This window comes from Notothenia rossii (genome assembly GCF_949606895.1).
Source record: "Notothenia rossii genome assembly, chromosome: 1".
NCBI lineage: Eukaryota > Metazoa > Chordata > Actinopteri > Perciformes > Nototheniidae > Notothenia > Notothenia rossii.
Window position 1 is genome coordinate 39150429 of NC_136912.1, and position 21297 is coordinate 39171725.

General features: G+C 43.3%; 1 protein-coding gene across 2 annotated transcripts in view; it reads right to left on the reverse strand.

Annotated features, from left to right (window-relative positions):
* LOC307039389 (VPS10 domain-containing receptor SorCS3-like) overlaps positions 1–21297 on the reverse strand; it is a 355063-nt gene that overhangs the window by 158048 nt on the left and 175718 nt on the right. For both annotated transcript variants that reach the window (XM_079681402.1, XM_079681403.1), the window contains one exon: positions 9196–9354. In XM_079681402.1, coding sequence (XP_079537528.1) covers positions 9196–9354 — 159 coding nt within the window. The remainder of the gene's footprint in view (positions 1–9195; positions 9355–21297) is intronic.

Sequence of the window (21297 nt, forward strand, 5' to 3'; positions counted from 1 at the left end):
TTATCAGTAACGAATTTAGCAGTTGAACATAAAAGTCAACTAACTGAGGGTCACTTGCAATGACAGTGTTGTGTCCAACTGTAAACTCAGATTAACCTACAGTTAATTTAGCTGCTGGAGAAGAAAGATCAGGGGGGAGGGGGGGAGAGAGCTGTGGTTGATGGGCCATTAGATGTGCCGTTTCATTCAGACTGTTTAAAAAACGGTAACAACGGACTATTTTTCAAGATCAAGATCCCTCCGCTACGCTTTGGGATCCTGATCTGCCGACGAGGCTCCATTAAAATATAAATATTTTTAGTGAATTACTGAGTTTAGGCACGTTAATAACGTGTTAATGAAGTTGAATACAGTATATTCATATTTGTCAGTGATTTCATGTCGTGTGTGTGTGTGTGTGTGTGTGTGTGTGTGTGTGTGTGTGTGTGTGTGTGTGTGTGTGTGTGTGTGTGTGTGTGTGTGTGTGTGTGTGTGTGTGTGTGTGTGTGTGTGTGTGTGTGTGTGTGTGTGTGTGTGTGTGTGTGTGTGTGTGTGGGTAGAGGTGTGTGTGGTTAAAACACTTTCATGAAGTGAAGGAGGTTTTCCTTCTATAAAACAGCTGTGGGCAGCAGTGAGTGTCACGGACATGAATTCATAGATCAAGGCAGAATGGTGCACACACTTTCCTGTCCTGCCAGGCGACACGCCCGTTCTAAGCCGTGTCCCTCACTCCTCACATCCCTAGCTGCATCCCCACAAATTGTTGTTACATCGGTTCAGATGTTATGTGCAAACTTGTCACCTTTCGGCGAAATTCGCCGTTTTGAATCCAAAATAGGTCGTTTGTGTGACTCATGTAGTTCTGCAATAAAAATATTTTTGGGGTATGGGGGGGGTCTAGGACCCGGAGTAATCTGCGACCGTGAGCTGTTATGTGCCATCATGACACGCATGGTGTTCTTTTTTTATATATTATAATGAAGTGCGAGCCTTTTTGCTCGAGTCTTCCTGCCTGTCGGCTCTGCTCATGGATGTATAATAAGGCTCTGCTGCTCCGACATGATGGTCTAGCTTCAGCAGCTACATTACCTACGGGTGCATTCGTTAATATTAACTGCGCGTCCGGAGTCACTGTGGCACAGACTGGACCGCTGGTGAACAGCTGTGTTCAGAGCAGAGCTCCCTGTCGAAGCGGCAGAGCGTGATGTGAACTGAAAAGTTTTTCTTAGGCAATATTATTTAAGGCATCGTTGAGCTAGCTAGCTAGCATACATTGTCACTATCTGCTAACGTTAGCTTTAGCCTTCTATTTCTAATAGTTTTTTTCATAGGCTATAACCAGAGGTGGTATAAGTATCAGTGACGGCTGGTGGAAAATATTTTTGGTGGGGCTATGGAAATGGTGACAAAACCGTGTGTGTGTGTGTGTGTGTGTGTGTGTGTGTGTGTGTGTGTGTGTGTGTGTGTGTGTGTGTGTGTGTGTGTGTGTGTGTGTGTGTGTGTGTGTGTGTGTGTGTGTGTGTGTGTGTGTGTGTGTGTCAGTCATACTTGCCAACCCTCCCGATTTCTGACAAAATCAGATTTACTCACAACTGTTTCCACTCTGACTTTAATACAGCTACACCATTGTTTGGTTTCCATGGTAGCGCGTCGCTTTAGCAGCGCGCGCAACTCAAAGTCTGAGAGGGTGAGGAAGATGAAAACTGAACAAGAATCGACAACTCGACCCTCTGATCACTCCTTTCCTGTAAAATACAGGTCCAGCCCACACATACTGTATGCTCCATGGTGCTACAGGCATTGCCCTTACGACTACAATAAGCATGCAAATGTTAATCTACAGCTCCGGCGATCCACTAGCACCGGAGTCTACACCTGCAGACGCAGCCATCCCCCACTGTAGCGTCACCTTGGATACGAGTCTAAACAACTCACAGACACACAGGCCAGGGCGCTGAAAGGGCGCCCTTTGAGCATCAGATCTGACGACGCTGATTGGCTAAAATTATGTTTCGGCGGCATAGTTTACAGATAGCAACAGTCAGCTTGTTGGCTGCAGCTGCTCTGGCTGAGGGCTCCTTTCTACCGCCCGGACGAGAGAGGGTAATGATACACGCTGCGGCCAGGCAGGAAACATGTGACTTATCAGTAACTTTAGACATCGTAAAACAATTTTAAACGAGATTTTATTGTAGATTATACATTTTACTGATACCAACTATATAATATTTACCTTGTTCTTTAAAAATAAAAAAATAAATAAAAAAAATATATTCTTTGGAAATATATTTTTTAATTTATTTTTAATTTTTAATGACAATCAAACATGTGGGAAGAGGGGGGGTGGCGCCCGTAGCGCCCCTATGGGCCGGCCGCCACTGATAAGTATATATATATTGTACTTGAATAAAGCACTCAGGTCTTGTACTTGAGTAAAAGTAGAAGCACTCAGGTCTTGTACTTGAGTAAAAGGAGAAGTACTCAGACCTTGTACTTGAGTAAAAGTAATAGTACCAGAGTGTAGGAATACTCTGTTACAGTAAAAGTCCTGCATTCAAAATGTTCCTCAAGTAAAAGTAGAAAAGTATTATCATCAAAATATAGTGAAAGTAGCGACAGTAAAAGTAGTCATTGTGCAGATTGGTCCATTTCAGAATAATATATATGATATGTTTTATAATGATTGATCATGAAAGTGTTCTCAAAGCTGGTAAAGGTGCAGCTAGTTTGAATGACTTTGTATACTGCAGGGTAGCTTGTGGATTTACTCCAGGAGGAACTAAAGTCTGATTTAACACTTGATTATATTTCACATCATTCATCCACCTCAGTAAAGTAACTAAAGGTATTAAATACATGTAGGGGAGTAGAAGTACACCATGTACCTTTGAACTGTAGTGGAGTAGAAGAACAAAGTAGCAAAACATTGAAATACTTAAATAAAGTACAAGTATCTCAAAATTGTGCCCAAGTATAGTACTTGTTGAGTTTATGAACTTAGTTACTTTACACCAGTGGCTATAAAGATAGAAAGACTAAGCCTTGCACAGAGGCATGAAAATACATTTTCAAAATGCTCAACAGTGCTGCCAAAATTATAAACTGACTGCTACACAATTAAAATAAATGCTTTTATATATTTCTATTAGATGTGACTCTTTGGCATTTCTGTTATTATTAACACTGCTGCTTTAGTTGTTCTGCTAATATCCTCTGTTATTCCTCATTTTAAAGCCGATATTCCGTGGGGTGGGGGAGCCGGGGGCTCGGATCCTTGTCACCTTTTTCATACAGATGAGTTTGCATCCCAAAGCCTCAGTCACCTTAATTCATGTAATAAAAACATCTCAGGTCAGTAACACTCAAAGCTAAATGTGCAATACCATGTTCAGCTATGTTACTATTTATAATGTTATTGTTGTTACATCAGAAGATGTACATATTGGAATGATTTCTTAACTTACAGTAGGCTATTTTTTACAATGTGTGTTGGAAGGATTTATTAAATTACAATGAATATTGTCATTGTTGAAGGCTTTTAGAGAAGGATGAACTATAAGCCTGAATTACATAACATTTTATACCTAAAAACATAAAAGCCACAATAAATAAATCACAATTATTCTAGTTATTTTTACCTCCCGTATTGCTTTCAACCCACCAGCTTTTATGGTGTTGTTACGTCACTAACTGTAAGCTTGTCACATACAGTCTATGGTCACTCAGAGTAACCTACAGTTAATTTAGCTGCTGGAGAAGAAAGATCCAGGGGGTAGGGGGGAGAGAGCTGCCGTTTCATTCACACTGTTTAAAAAAAGGTAACAACGGACTATTTTTCTTAGCGGATGCATGTCAATTTAAATCAATACATACAACTATTTTTTAAATCAATAAAAACATTTTCTAAATCCATAAAAGCATTTAAATTAATATTGGGAGTCATGTCGTTACTTTGTTGAGAATGTGGCCGTGTAATAAGCGGGATAATTTGCAGCGACTTGTTCTTTATGGGGAAAATAACACCCGTCATCCAGATCAGGATCCCTCCGCTGCGCGTTGGGATCCTGATCTGCCGACGAGGCTCCATTAAAATATAAATATTTTTGGTGAATTACTGAGTTTAGGCACGTTAATAACGTTTTCATGAAGTTGAATACAGTATATTCATATGTGTCAGTGATTTCATGTCAATTCGGCGAACATAAACATAAATGATCGTGGTGAAGATGATGATTAAATTAGGATTAAAAATCGAGAGCCGGTCTGCATGGTGATGTTTTGTAAATGATTACATGTCTCTTATTTAGCACAGTAGTATGATATCCGTGACATATGGATCTTAACAAAGTTCCGCTGTACATCCAGCGTACTGTATCTGACTTTATTTCACATGAGCTCCAGTGTGGAACCCCACTGCACCCCCTGGTGGATCAATGATCCATTGCAGCTGGCTTCATTATAATTACATTTATCTATCACGGGGGCGGTCTCAAGTCAAGCTGGAGGTTTTCCCTTGAGCGAGGGCAGATCACGTACCAATCACGGCCCTCGCGTTTCAAACTGTCTGAAATGAATCGCTACATCTGTACCATTTTGGTTGCTGTCAAATGACAAAATTAAAATACTATCAAGCCGACACTGTCCCTCCTTCAATTCGCGGTGGAAATGCAGAGTCATACGACCGTGATGTAGCTTGTTTATAGCCTATCATTAGCTTTGTACTTCTGCCGATTGCATTTGAGCTTGAAAAACCACAAAGTGGTAATACAATGTTGAGATTATCCTTCTCAACAAAACGTGTTAAGTATCATAAACATAATAAAAATGTGTGGGCCACAAAGGCCATTTCCGGCAACGGAATACCAATGTGGAAATCCCATTGCGTTTCATTGAGGGCCCGTTTCCAAAGCTAACTTCCGGTTCTGGCCACCAACAATTCGTCATCGCTGCACCACTCTATTGAAGCTACATTAGGCATAGCACCTGTAATCTTCATTGCTCGCACTGACCTGGGAAATATACAGCTCTGGAAAAACATTAAGAGACGACTGCAGCATTATCAGTTTATCTGGTTTTACCATTGAAAGGTTTGTGTTTGAGTAAAATTAAATGTTTTTTAGATTTTTTTCTATAAACTACTGACAACATTTCTCTGTGTTGGAATTCAACAGACACAGGAATGGAATGGCTGCCGTACATGTGGAGATTGAGATTTAATACAAATTTGGAGTGGTCTCATAATTTTTTGCAGAGCTGTGGGTTGCCAAATTCAGCTGCATCTGACTTCTTGAACCAATCTCTCTGCTGCCTGATGTGTTTCCCACCTTTATGACTGAGATGTATGTAATCAACAGATCATTGATCTCTGAGTCTTTTTCACGGGCGAGTCAGTCATATTTTGTATACACTTAGATTTTTATGCCGAGGGCTGTTTTTCATTAACATTAGGAACATTTAGAATACTATAACAGCAATGACTATTATGTATGTACTACTTGCAATCCATCAGAATAATGTTATTGTTTGCACCTTGACTAAAGGCAGTCAGCCACTCTCTTTTAACTACTCCTACCCAGAGGAGTTCTTGAACCTGGCTGACTTGTTCTTCTTATTAGTTACTCTCACAGTCTAAAATAGCAGCAGCAGCAACATGTTCATGCTGCTTTTTAATTATGGAGCACCAGCAGTTAAGCGAAAGTCAAGATCCTTATGTGTGGAAATAAGATTTTGAAGTTAGATGTGAGGAAATTCCAATTTGCAAGAGCCATAACTTTCGCTGAACATAACATGATGATAAACGCTTAAAATCCAGTAAAAAAGATACAGATTCATTTATTTGTGAATTTGAATCAATTTTTGTGTTTACCCATTGATGCACAGGCTTATTGATGTAACAGGATTTTGTCATCAAGAACCAAAAAAAGGTAGCTGTATTACCTTACAGATACATTAACAAAGACGTAATCGGTTCACTGTTACATAACAACAATTTGGAGATTACAATATTACTAAAGAATACTAATACTTTAAGTGTGAATCCATACGCCTACTGCCTGAATCTGATTTATGGTTTTCACTTTCTTTGGTTCATTTGTTATTTTAATTTAGGAGGTGAACCTATATGTTCATAAAATAGTGTGTGTGAGCTTAACAGTATGTATTAAACTATAACGGAGCATTTTCTGTCAGCTCAAATGTTATTTCTGCTTTTTTAAAACTGTAGTTTGTGCTCATGTGTTTCATTGTTGTTGTATAGGCTACTGCCTGAATATGCTAAATGTAAGGCAGGTTTTCTTATAGATACAATCTCTAAGCTGAGGACACTTATCTGAACCCAAATATCTTGGTTTCTTCTTTTTTAAGGTTACATTGTTCTGTTGCCTTACATAATAATAATTGCATTTGATATTGGAGCAATCAAAAAGTAATGCAAAGTAATAAAGTTACAGTACTATAATATTTTCATACTCAGTTTAGGTTGCTGATTACATTTGTCTTCATGTAACTAGTTATTGTTACAGAATGCATTTTTTTGAAGTGACCCTCCCGCAGTGGTGTAGTCTACGTGATACGCTGGTATACGCCGTATAACCACTAGAAAATGCCAGTGATTTCCGTATGCCCTCTTAAAAATGAGTGATGATACGTAACAACATCATTTTGTGACTTCGCTTTCACGCTTTCGCCCCCTTCTGTGTTAATACTTTTGGATGTTTGGGGCTTCCGTCGCCTTTGGCCTGTTGCTAAGCAACAGCAACACACTTTGTTCGGCTCTGACAAACCCCACGTTTCTCTAACGTTATCAGAATTTGATCCTTCCATCATTCAAGTTCGCGGGGCGCTAAACAGGAAGCAAACATGAAACGAAAACAGACGAAAATATTTTAATGTTTTCCGAAGTTTTCCCCTATTACCACTACAGAAGAAGAGCCAGGTCAGGCGGCTGTCCTAAAGGTGAAAGAGAACGACGCTACCGCAAATTTACCCGGTAAGTGGAATTAGCATGGTTATCATTAACGTAACAGTAGCTGGAATGTAAGAACAGGCATCCTTGGTTAGAGTGGAGGGACAGAAAGTTAGGTAAATGTCAGCACACATGCAAAGGAAAGCTGATCTAAACAACAGAATTTCATAAAGTCAATGACTATGCAAATGAGAGTTAATTCATGGTCATGTTAAAAGTGCATTTAAAACATTTGCACCATTACATTACTATATGTTAGTTATCAGTAGTTGTCAAATAATTAGCTATTGAAAAAGTGGAACATTCTTCTCCTTTTATCTGCTTTTCATGCATTTGTTAGCCATGATGTAAATATTGTAAGCAGTTTATTAAATACTTTTGAGTAAATCTTGGCTCTTTTCTGCAGATATTATTGGTAAAAACGTGTATTATGCTAATTAGTCATGGTTTTGTTTATTTCCAGGTTGTGCTCTTTGCAGCGCTACAAAATCAACAGGTGTCCTCACAGAACAACGAGTGTCTATGTCTGAGGAGTGGGTGCACTTTAAGATCCAGTCCTCAGATTCAAGCAGATCAACATCTCTGGCCTCTTTGAGAAACAAGATTAGACGACATGAGACGTGCAGAGCACACAAAATAGCCCAGGAGCTCACGGAGAAGGGTGGACAGGATTTAGTTGGAAATTTGGTGAGAGCTGTGTCAGAGACAGTGTTCGCAGTAGGCCATATTGAGATTTTGATAAAAATGTCGATTAATTTTTCAACCCTAGAAGATAAGTGGGCTTTTTCCATCATTGTTCATTCTTTTATTTTTTTATTGTTAATATCTCTGGCAGTTAAAAGTCACATAAAAATGCTTATAATACATTGACATGTTGATAACACATAACCAGTCTCAAGACTAGTCTATGCATTAGTAAGTGTGATGGTGTTCATGAGGTGTTGCTTCGAGACAGGATGAATACAATTATTACAGTATACCCACTACAAAAAAGTAGACTACACCACTGCCCTCCCGACCCTGTACATCTTAGGCGCTGTAAATCCACTCAGCCGAGAATAACTCTGACATTTGCTCATGCGGTGACAACTTTTTCAAAGCTTCATCGCTGTCAGGTTTGATACAGCCACCACTGTTGACCAATCATGTCCCTCCTGCTCCACGTCCCCTACCCCGCAGCGTGATGGCTTTGGCTCTCGGGTCACCGTCATTGACCTTAATGGCAGACCTTTTGCTGGGGGAAAATCTTAGAGCACTGTCTGAAGATGTTGTGCAGAGCTCCATACTGTGTGACAAAGCCCAGTGAAGGTGATGGAAGTGAAGCGGAGGATGAGATCATTTAAGTGTTTTTTAAGAAAGGAAAAAAAGTGACATCATGGTCTCTGCTCTGTTCAAGCAACAAAGGGACTGTCATGGCTTTGAGTTTAACTTCTTATACTTATGATTCTTATTCTTTTTAGTTTGTTTGTGTTATGTCATTCATTCATTCTCATGTGTTATGGATCTCCATTCAGCCTTTTAATAGTTAATTTGCCAGCTTGGATGTTTGTAGTCTTCCACCTTTTTTGTAAGTAAAGATTTAGCTTTCGGACCTGAGTCTGAGTTTTGCGATTTGGGCAACCGTGGCGATGAGAAAAAGTGGTTGTCTACAGTTTGGATGGTCAGTGGATTGACTCCCAGCCCATGCAGGCAACATGTCGCTGTAACCTTGGGCATGATACTGAAACCCATGTTATTACCGATGGCCAACAGTGCAAATGGTAGTCTTCTTGAGCAGGTGGCACCTTGTATGGCAGCCTCTGTCCGTATATGAATGTGTGTGAATGCTGACTTGTAAATGTAAAAGCACTTTGAAGGGCCGCAAAAACACAAAAGTTCTCAGCAGTCCATTAACCAATTATGCAAACAAGTCATTTTCATGAATGCCATTATGCTCTATTACTACTTGAAGGGATGTATAGTTGAACAGTAAAGGAAGTATTTAGTTTGCCTTGGCATCAAAAATCATATTTACATTGCAAATGGGAGCAGGTCAGAGAACCGGAATATCTCCAAGTAAAATATGATAATATATTCTAAAAAAGGGTCTATTTATTTCTGGTAAATAAAGGCTCATACCACTATTTTAGAATTCATTTCCAGCAAATGGATGAATGCCCCTACCATAGGGTGATTATCTAAGTATAGGCATTATTGAATATGTATAGTGGGCAACACAAAGGTAGAGAAAAGTATGCAGATCGCAATCTCACCTTTTGGTCGTGGCTGTAGGCTAAGGCCCAGTCTTCTTCTGTGTGGTGGAATAAAAGGCTCAGGATGTAGAATGTGAGGCGGTACTTCTGGAAACTGGCTCCCTCGTCAGAGCTGATGAGCATGCTGCTTTCAAACTCTGGATCTGTCAACACCATAATCTGAGAGGTAGGAAAGAAGGAGGAGAAGGAGAGGTTGCACACATGCAAGGGAGTTGGTATGAGGTTTTGTAGATGGGGGAGGGAGGGATTGAAGGGGGCGAGAGGTGGGAAGACGGGGAGAGGAGAAGGGCAGAGAAAGACGTTAGAGGCAGGAGCAGTGTCAGCAGGAAAGGTTGCTTTCTGGCACACACTAGGCTTATTCTTGGCAAACTGCTCCTCGGTATAGCCAACTTCATTTCAAGAGCCTCGCGCTCCTGTTGCCATGGCTCCGAAGCTCTTCCTTTGCACTCTGAGGTGAAGTCTTTGAGTTTTTCATGATCTCTCTCCAAAAAAATATCAAAGTTGTTTTCCGCAACAGTAGTTTGTACTCCGGAACAAATAAAAACGAGCACATGTGGGTTTAAAAACATACAATAAACTCCTAATACTGTACATAAAAGAAAAGTGACGGAGCTTGACGTCTAGTAATTATTATACAAACAAATTAAGCCTTGCATGAATCTGCATATACACTCTTATTTCCTTATCAGCCAGTCCTGTGGTATGTCATTTCTTAGTATTTCTTCTTCCAATAAAAAAGAAAGAAAGAATTTTAACAGCAGCGCACTGGTAGAAGCCCTAATTTCATGCTTGGAATATTTCTGACAGAGCTATCACAGTTATTAAAGAATTCAATAAGAACACGCATTGCACAATGCATATTTCCTCAAACTAATGACATTTGGAGTCTTTGTGGAAGCATATCATTAAGTCACAGGAATTCCTCGAATAGAGGACGTTTGGGAATAAGTCGAGAGGTGAACTCTTTTCAATCAGACTGCTATTGAAAACATGTTTTCCTTTAAGAACATTATATAAGTTCAGATGATGAATTTAAGAAATAATTAAGTACATCCTATTGAATATTCAACAATGTGTAGGTTAGCAATTAATAAAAGGGTTGACCTTATTACACATAACTCATTAGTAGTGTTTATTTAACTCTATATGCTATATCTAACGTTTTACTCTCATCTTTAAAGCTTGTCGATCGAGGTTTTATGTACGGCTCAATTAAGTAAAATCGCACAGTGCACACAAAATAAAGGATAAACTAAATAGCTAGAGATGTAATGTAATGTTATAGCTCAGTGATTAGAGCTAGCGGCCCTTAAGCGGTGACCGCCACCAAGTACGGGGGTTTAAATGACATCCCCTCTATCTCCTCCCTTCAACACTGTTTCTCTAAAAAAGGCACTTTATGGCCCTAAAATACATTGTAAAATAATTATGAAAGAAACTAGACAGGGACACAACCTTTAAAAAAAGAATGACACACCTGATTGACAGGTGCGTTTGAGGGAAGTTAAATACAAAAAACAATGAAAATAACTATTACAAATATGTATTACACAGTTTTGGTGTGTAATGAAGGTTGGACACGCCTAAACGTGTTGTAAGGCGGGAGTTTTCTAATTGCTTGGGAGACAATCTAAAAAAACTGACATTTAATCCCTTTTACTAGCCCCACTGCAGGGAAATGTTCCGTTGTTACAGCAAAGGTTACAGGCAAAAACAATTAGTATAGTTAACATCATAAAAGTATAGGTAAACACAAGTAAATAAAATAGTTAAGTGCATAGTATTTTTATTTTTTTTAAATCAGTAGCAGCATTGTGAAGTACTTCTAAATGCAAAGTGACTGAAGTAGAAACAGTGCTAAACTACACAAACCAATAGACAAAAAGTATACATTTTAGAAATGTTGCTAACATCCGCAATTTTGATGCAGGATTTTGTTTCGGTCTCCACCCCCTTGCAGAGAGAGAGATCCATCTTCGCAGCTGCTAGCTGTTGGACTTAGTTAGCTTCGCTCAGCTAGCTAGCGGCTAATTTTATCTAACTGCTTTTTGTTGGTGGATAGGTTTATTAAAGCCTTTTTTGTTGAAAAATAAGGTAATTTGGTTGATGATAGATTGGGTATGTGGGTGAGACCATTGTAGAGCTGGGGGGAGCTGCAGAGGGGAGTTCTCATTCATAACACTCCGTTCGATGTCTCACTACGGGATGCGCCTCATCCGTGGAGCAAACAGAGGCATCAATCTCATTACGCCAATCCTGATTGGCAGGTGATCTTGACGTCAGCGTCAGGGAATCAACCCCCTATAAGTAGCTTGCGCTGCGCCGCATGCGTCATTCAAACACCTCTTCTCGCTTCAGAGCACATCTCTATATTGGTAGCCGGGCTAGCTCACACAGTCCACAGACGGAACCAAGCTAACCAAGCTAACTTCGGTCGACGGGCACTCGCCGGCTACTTTTATATATACTTCTGCAAGACGACTGTCGCTGCTAACATACCAGTTAGTACCACACTCGACCTCACCTTTTTTCTTTTTTCTCCGGAAATCGAAAAGGTAAGGTTTTGATTCAAGCTAGCAGCACACCTGTTGCTAGCTAGCAGCACACCTGTTGCTAGCTTACCTTCCTCGCTACCGACACCACGATAGTGAGGACGTTTTTTTCTTTTTTCTCACACCAGAGAAGAATAGGACTAAGAAAGAATATTAACACACCAGTTAATCTTCGGCAATAAATCCTACACCGTCGTCTTTTCTCTGGATTAACGACGAACAACGATTATTTTCTCTTAAACGCACCTGCTACGAGCGCTTCCTTCCCACGTCGCCATAATGGCGAACAAGATGGACACGTCTCTCCCTCACACCAGAGGAGCCAGGGAATCGGAGGCTCGGCTCTGCGGCTGCGGGTTGAAGATTTCGGACACAGACGCACACCAGGTCTGCTCGTCCTGCCTCGGGCTGCAACATGCCCAGGAGGCTATCGACAACCCCGGCTCATTCGGGCATTGTGCCTGTTTCACCGTGAAGAGCCTCCGCCGACGGCTAGCTCGCCAAGCTAGCTTGTCGGGTCAGGACTCCCTCATGTCCTCTGATTTACCGGATGGAAATCAGGCCACGAGGGTGTCCGCCACAGAGATGGAACCCTGCACTGTGTCGGTCTGGGGCTCATCATTAGTGGCAGCTGCAGAACCGGAGTCCCACGTCGTGTCAGGCTGGGACTCGGTGGCAGCGAGGGACGTGCGAGCGGGGCCCCACGCTTTACCAAGCTGGGGCTCCCGGCTGGACCTCACCATGGTCTCGCCCGCAGAAGATGTCCTGGAGTTGGACTATACGGAGGACGAAGAGGATGCCTCTGGATTCCTCCTGTCCGACTCTGTTGAGCAGGAAGACAACGCCTTCATGTCATCGGCTCAGGCAGCAACGCCGGGAGCGATGGCTGCTCTGCCGGGCGATAGCACACCAGCTTCGCCCTGTCTGAGTATGGACCTGCAGGCCGTGTGTCAGCGTGCCGCAGCCAGACTAGACATCCCATGGCCCGAAATGGCCAAGGAGACCTCTAGGTCCCATTACGAGGGGAAACATTTGCCCCAAGCAACGAGGACAAAGAGGCAACTCCTGCCGGTCTTCCCGGAGATGTTGGATGAGGTGTCGGTCTTGTGGAGAGACCTGCCCTTCAGCAACAAGGCCCCAATCCAGGGTGCCTCCTCCCTAGACTGCGACGGTATGGAGAGGCTCGGCCTGCTCCACATACCGCCGATGGAAACGCTGGTGGCAGCTCACCTCCTCCCGAGGATGGCGACTACACCGAGCGGGAACCCCACGCTGCCGGCAAAGGCGGACCGGTTCCAGTCAACCATGACTGAACGGTCCTACAGAGCCGCAGCATTGTCCACCAGGGCTTGGAACATTTCCTCGCTGCTAACCACTTACCAAGCGGAGCTCTGCGAGGAAATGACGAGTAATCCTGGACCGGCAGTACTGGACGAGATAGCCGCGATCACGGACATCTGTCTCCGCGTTCAACGCTGCGCCGTCCAGGCCACGGGCAAGGCAATGGGAATGATGGTGGTGCAGGAAAGAGCTAAATGGCTCAACCTCACCAACCTCCCAGACCGGGAAAGAGAGGATGTGCTGGACATGTCCATTGTTCCCGAGGGGATTTTTGCTTCTATGCAGAAGAGATGCAAGTCCAAGAAGAAGGAAGACGAGGCCCTCCACCTCTGTCTTCCTCGAAGGGTCCAGCCGCTGCCTCCACAGCGGCAGTCCTTCGCCCAAGCTACCTCAGCTGCTCGGTTTAAAGTACCCAAGCAGCAGAGGTCACAGCCCACAGAGTTGGCCGAGAAAATCTCTGGTTCCGGCTGCAGCCCAGGCGCAGCCAACCCAGAATTTCGGCCAGCAGTCGAGGAAGAAGAAGCGGACGGCCTGACAGCCTCCTCTTCTTCCCTAGGTGACGGAGCTGGAAGGTTCCCCAGCTCCAGATGTGTTCCCGCTGCCTCGAGAGATGCCTCAACGCCATCCTCAAGTGCACCAAAACACATGTCACAATATTGTTCTGTTTTCTCGGATAAAGCATTTTCCGCTGACGCGTCCAGGCCTCAGGCCGAGGGCGCAGTTCCAAAAAATGAAAGAAAGAACAATAAAAACAATAAAACCAATAAACAGCCCGCCATTTGTTCCCCTTTTGAGAGCAGCTACGGCCTCTCTCAAAAGGCGGACAATGAACGGGTCTGTAAAGGCACCGCCGCCACGTGCATGCGCAGTGACGACTGGGGCTGTGAGGCAACCACCGTCACGTGCAGACGCAGTGCCGGCTGGGTTTGTGAAGGCACCTCCGTCACGCATGTGCGCAGTGTCGGTGGGGACTGTCAAATCGGGGTACCACCGTGTTCAGACACTAGAGGGCCCCATAACACAACAAATAGAGACTCAGAGGGCAAAAGACGTGACATCTCCGCTGGCTCTAAGGAGCGAAGAGTGGAAGATGCTCACAACATCTGCTTGGGTGTTCAAGACAGTTACACGGGGCTACAGACTCCAATTCGCTGTCACCCCCCCTCGCTTCTCGGACGTTCTGTATTCACAGGCCCTAGGGGAGTCAGCCCACATTCTAGAAAGAGAGATCCTCTCGCTTCTAGAAGAGAAGCCTATATCTATAATACCCGCCGAGCGGAATCAGAGCGGCTTTATAAGTATTTCCTCGTTCCCAAACGGGGAGGGAAAGGAATTCTGCCAATACTAGATTTGAGGGCTCTGAACGCGTATCTAAAAAGATACAAATTCAGAATGCTCACTCACACATCTCTGCTGCGCCTCGTGCGACAAAACGACTGGTTTACATCAGTCGACCTGGAAGATGCGTATTTCCACATCCCAGTATATTACCCACACAAGAAATATCTGAGGTTCGCATTTCAGGGGGTCTGTTACGAATACAGAGTACTTCCCTTCGGGCTGTCTCTCAGTCCAAGGGTGTTTGTACGATGTACGGAAGCCGCGATAGCCCCGTTGAGACAACAGGGTATTCGCCTGGCAACCTACCTAGACGACTGGCTGCTCCTCGCACAGTCGGAGCAGGAGGCTATTACGCAGACAAATGTCCTCGTAAAGCACATGCTCAACCTGGGTTTCATAATAAACACAGGGAAGGGCATGCTGTGCCCAGCACAGACTGTACTCTTCCTGGGTTTACGCCTAAACTCGGTGCCCTTTACAGCCCACTTGTCGGCGGAAAGAGTGAAAGCTTTCAGAGCTTTTCTCGCTCATTTCCAGCTGAGCAAACATGTTCTCTTCAGATCATGCCTGCGGTTACTGGGGCTCATGGCGTCAGCCATTCTGGTCATACGACTGGGATGCTTACACATGAGGTAGTTTCAGCGTTGGGTAGCCGCTCTAAGACTAAACCCCGCGCGTCATGGCGCGCGGAGAGTGATGGTTACGGCGAGATGCGTAATGGCACTGCGCCACTGGCTACACCCGACTTTTCTAGTACGGGGCGTATCGATGGGGACTGTCCTTTCACGGAAGGTGGTCACCACGGACGCATGTCGGACAGGCTGGGGTGGTATTTATGAGGGTCGCCCGGTGAGTGGTCTCTGGAGCAGAGACCTCCAGCGAATGCACATAAATTACCTGGAGCTTTTAGCGGTGTTCCTCACCCTAAAACGTTTTCTGCCTTTTCTCAGAGGACACCATGTCCTCGTGAGGACGGACAATACGACCACAATATCGTATATAAACCGACAAGGGGGTTTGCGCTCTCTCCAGTTACACATGCTGGTACGCACACTGATCTTGTGGAGCTGCGGCCGTCTCCTCTCTCTGAGAGCGACGCACGTACCGGGTGTGATGAACCTCGGAGCAGACCTGCTGTCCAGAGGCATACCACTATATGCAGACTGGACTCTACATCCAATGGTTGTGAGCAGACTGTGGGTGCGTTACGGCCGGTAGATCTGTTCGCATCAAAAGAAAATGCTCACTGTCAGCTTTTCTTTTCAATGCGCGATCAAAACGCACCATTAGGCGTGGACGCGCTCGCCCACATTTGGCCTCGGGTCCTCCTGTACGCGTTTCCACCCCTGGCTCTGATACCCCAAACTCTGGCCAGAGTGAGGTAACGGCGACACACACTGATCCTGATAGCTCCGCACTGGCCTGCAATGTACTGGCTGGCGGAGATCTATCAGCTGCTGTGCGGTCAGCCGTGGCAGCTCCCCCTACGCAGAGAGATACTGTCTCAGGCGGGGGGGACGATCTTTCACCCACACCCGGAGCGCATGGCCCTATGGGCCTGGCCTCTGAATGGTATAATCTGAATACAGTCGGTCTCCCGCAGAAGGTGATAAACACTATTCAGAGTGCGAGAGCTTCCTCCACTAGGTCTCTTTATGACTGTAAGTGGAGGGTGTTTGAGGAATGGTGCCTTCAAAAAGGGCACACCTCTTTTCATTGCTCTGTGGGAGAGATTTTATAATTTATACAGGACCTAATTAAAAAACACAGAGCTTTCTCCACGATCAAAGTCTACCTGGCTGCTATTGCTGCATGCCATGTGGGCTTTGAGGGTAAGACGGCCAGCCAACATCCTTTGGTCTGCCGTTTTATGAAGGGAGCTCGCAGGCTCCTTCCTGTCTCCAGGTCACTGGTGCCCTTATGGGACTTGACAGTGGTTTTAGATGGGCTCACTCGAACCCCATTTGAACCCCTGGAAGAAGCTGACATGAAGCACCTGTCACTCAAGACAGTGCTGTTACTGGCCCTGGCATCCGCCAAGCGGGTCAGTGACATTCATGCGCTATCTGTACATCTTTCATGCACTCAGTTCGCCCCAGGGCTAACGAGAGTGTTGCTAAAGCCCAACCCTGCCTTTATACCTAAGGTGGTGGGTTCATGTACTCCAATAGACATTGAGGCATTTCTTCCGCCGCTGTGTCCCTCCGGGGAACAGCAGCCGATTTCCAGTCCGTGCTTTACGCATTTATATGGATAGATCAAAAGAGTTTTGTCGTAATGACCAACTCTTTGTGTCCTGGGCTAACCCTCAGAAGGGCAAGCCTGTTACTAAGCAACGGCTCTCTCACTGGATTGTGGAGGCAATTGCTTTGGCTTACACGAGTCAGGGTCTGCAGGCACTTTCGGGTTTGCGTGCTCATTCGACTCGTGGTCTGGCTACATCCTGGGCTTTGTTCAAGGGTGTCTCCATCCAAGACATTTGTGCAGCGGCAAGCTGGTCCTCGCCGCTCACTTTTGTCCGCTTTTACAGGCTAGACGTCTCTGCTCCCAGTGTGGCCCGAGCAGTGCTGGGCACCCTGTTGAGTCAGATCTCTACCTGTTAAGTTCTGGTTGGTTTGGTGATTTTCGAGATAAGCTAGTCTGGCAATACGGGAGCTACAATATCCCATAGTGAGACATCGAACGGAGTGTATGAATGAGAACTATAGGTTACTTACGTAACCCCAGTTCTCAGAGTAACATTTAGTGAGATGTCTCAACAGACGGACCTCCTTGCTATGGTGAAGCGAGAAGAGGTGCTTATTTTGAATGCGTAGCGCAAGCTACTTATAGGGGGTGGATTCCCTGACGCTGATGTCAAGATCACCTGCCAATCAGGATTGGCGTAATGAGATTGATACTTCTGTTTTCTCCGCGGATGAGGCGCATCCCATAGTGAGACATCTCACTTCATGTTACTCTGAGAACTGGGGTTACGTAAGTAACCTATAGTTACAACTCTCTGTGAGTTTGTCCCTATAGCAAACCCCTTGATATCACACTTAATCTAAGGTTATATTATCAATATGGAAATGTGGCAGCTTTAAATGTTTGTCTGCTTTTCTTGAGTATTTAACAACTTACACTACATCACATTGATTAGGACTTAAAATGGTGGGTCTAGGCTGCTCTTGAGGACCAAGTGGCTGTTTTTTCACGTCAATTTGATTTGAATTGGAAAAACAGCAGCACATTTGTCACTGACAGAAAAGCTATCCCTCTTTCCAGAGCTTTACCCAGAAACCCTCCCTGTTGGTGATTTAGGTAAATTGTTTTTCATTAAGCACCAATAAACAGGGAGCACATTCTCAAGCCGGATTTCTCATTGGCCCTGGCTCCCAAATCTTACCATTCATTACCTGTCACCATGCAGTGCCAAGACCTCCGGATATCTGCCAGTGTCTTTGAAGCTTGTCATAAGTTATTAACATGTTTTACTATTCTATAAAATGCTATTCAATAATACTATAGTAAGCAGCAGAGTGTGTTGTGAATGGGGGATTTTACTTATTCTTGATACAGATATCATTACTTTCAGTTAAATATAAATGTGGAAATGCATTGAAGAATGCATTTGATATAAAAATCTACTATTGCTACCAAGCCTTCTACTCAGTCATGAGTGTAATTTCCCCTTTGTATGCTCCCTGTAAAACTAACTCCTACAATCACAGTGATTCTAGCTCATCTTTTCTGTAGCTTTCATTCAGGGGGGCTCAACATGTTGTCTTTTGAAAGTGGTAATGGGCCCCAGACATTTCTGTCACATTCACTTCACTCATTTACCACCATGTAAGTGTGAAAACAGCCACATTATTCCTCTACCTTACACATTATCGTAACAAACCAGTTTCTGTCTGTCGCCTCTTCGATTACAAAGAACCCACAACCAATTTACAGCCAATACAAAGGCGGGAAAAAGAGCTGTGGCCAATTTCTCTCCTGCCTGCTAAAACAATCACCCTCAAAAATAAATACTCACTTCCGAAATCACAGGGACCGATCGCCATAGAGCAGGGGTTGATTAAGATTTTCCTCACAGCAAGCACTCAGCCGTTGTGAGGAAGCGGGCGAGTGAGGAGGGTTTCAATACGAAATCAATAGGGGTTGGAGGGATAACCATTGTGTTTTATCAGCCTGATGTTGAGCTGTGCATAAGCTGGAGCACGGAGATAGAAGCCGGTAGATGTCGGATCATTAGGTTAGTGGAGGTATGGATCAGAAGCAGAGGGAAAGAGACACCCCGCGGCAAATGAATCGCGTCACGGCAGATCAATTACGCTTTAGTCTGCGTTTGACGGGAGGTTTTAACAGAGTCGCCTCTGCAACATGCTCATTATCCGTGGATCAAGACTTAATCACCCACATCCAGCTATCATGTTTTCACTGTCTCTCCCCCAGCCTCAATGGTATTTTAAATGTACATGTCTTTAGTTTTAAATTAACCCAATCTACCAGCCGTTCAATCAAAGCGTTCAAGGACTGAGCACGGAAAAAGACATCAGAACAAAGCCGAGAAGATTCATGGGGGGTGTCATTTTCAGAGGCCTTGTGCTAAATGCCATTACTATCATTCAAATCTATAATGTGGCATTATAAAAAGGTCATAACTTCCACTTTCTTTCCCTTGGACAATGTAAGAGACGAAATTGTACAGAATCTGTTGCAGTGGAAGTTTAACGATTCTTCTTTTGTGGTTGAAAGGAATGTTTCAAAGAGTAGCGGGAGATTATATTTTACAGTGAGTGATTAGGCATCCGGATGGTTCTTTTTATCCAGAAGAACAGGCGTATGCTAAATAAGGCCACTCAAGATGCAAGGAGGCTACAAATGAGTGTAGCCAGCAGATAGGAAAACTTTCATCCATCTACGGGATGGTAAATCGAGATAATTAGATCAGAGATAAGGTGCGGAGGGAGAATCAGCCCCTTTGGCAGAGCCAGAGGTCAACCATATGCTTCTGAGATTGTTAATAGTTCTTTGTTGCAATGACTCACTCAAATGTATCTTTTTAAAACTGATATCAGAACTCGACTGTGTTATTTTCATGTAGTATATAGTTTGGTACATTAATTCTCTTTTTTGTCTTTTGCATTTTGGAAAGTCTACCTAATCATGCTTGGGGAGTAACGCATTACATGTAACGGGATTGCGTAATCAGGACACAAAAAAGGAAACTGTATTCGCTTACAGTTAAAAAAAGACGTAATCAGATTACTGTAACATTTGTAAAAGTTGGGCATTACCGGCAGGAGCAGATTTTCTTCCTTCTTCGTAAACTGTACTGTTCTGTAGGCTAACACTTTAAATGTGGATCTATACGCCTTCTGCCTGAATTTAATTTCTTTCTTTCACTTTATTTCCAATAAAAATATATTTTTTGTTATTTGTCTTTTATTTATTGGCAATGTATTTGATATTGAGGCAATCCAAATGTAACATTAAGTCATCAGGTTGCTTTCCTTGTATATGTTGATACTCAGCTTTGGTTTCTGATAAGACAAGTAATTGCAACGGAGTACATTTTTAAAGTACCCCTCTCAACCCTGTATCTAATCTTATATAACTTAAGTAACACAAAACAAATACCTCACATGAGTCACAGGGAGAACCTTAGGGAGTACATGCCTGCTATGCCCTTGATGTGGAATTACAATTTCTGCACAGAAGACAGGCAGCGGGAGTGAGTCATGAGGAGTAATCAGTGTTGGCTATGATCTGTGCCATGCCCTGATGTGGTTTAGCTTAGCAGTCATGAAGCATGCAAACGTATCCAGGGTCAGTACCTTGGCCCGGCCTTGGAAAAATAATGGCTGACGGACCCGAGCACCTGCACAAGTCTCGGGAGTCGTGCTTCGTTTTCTGTAAGGCGTTGATGCAATGCAGATTTTTATTTATTCAACATTTGTCTCACCAGGTAGGTCAAGCTGCACAAAATGATTATTTTCTAGGAAAAGTCGCAACTCTATTATCCAATAGCTTGTTCATAGACACATCACTTTACTGATGTCATACATTTTCATGGATCATTGCACCTGACCTCTCTTTTCTGTGTTGCAGAGATATGGCAAATGACCCCAGAAGTGTTTTGTTTTTTCTAAACCTCTCTAAAAAGGTCAAATGCAGTTGTTTTGCATCCATCTTGATACAGGGTACTTATTATATGTTATAGTTTGGATTCCTAAAGCTTTTACCTAAATGTATTCCTTGTTAATTGGGATATTTAGCTGGAGTGTTTTCTTAGTGGATGCAGGGGTCTCGAAAAATGTGTCATATACTGTACAGACTGTTAAGCTCCCTAAGGCAAATGTGTAACTAATGGCATTGGGATGGATAGGCGAAAAAAGCTAATGGGATATTGAAATGTACAGCAAGGGAATTAGGGCTACATGTGAACATCTTTTGACATCTGACCAAAACTGAATTCTGGAAGTCAGAGTTACGAGAAAAAAAACCTGAATTCTGACTTTTTTTAATCAGAAATCAAAAAGAAATGCATTTTTGTATCAAATCTATAAAAAAAGATGTGGCCTTATTCTTGAGATGAGAGCCGTTTCCCAGCGGAGTGAAGAAAACACATGAAACTCACGAGAGTCACTCCTCAATTTATAGTGTGTTTTGTTTCAATTAATGTATCATTTAGTTACAAATATCTGATATATTTGAACAACAAAGTGGTCATAATCATTTTATTCATTTATTGGAAACATTTTCATGATCACTTTTTTTGTTTATACATTTTAAGAATGGCGTTTATCTTTTTTGAGAATGAGTTCTTATTTTATTTAATGTATTTGGGTCTACAACAGATGATACAAATGTTTATGTC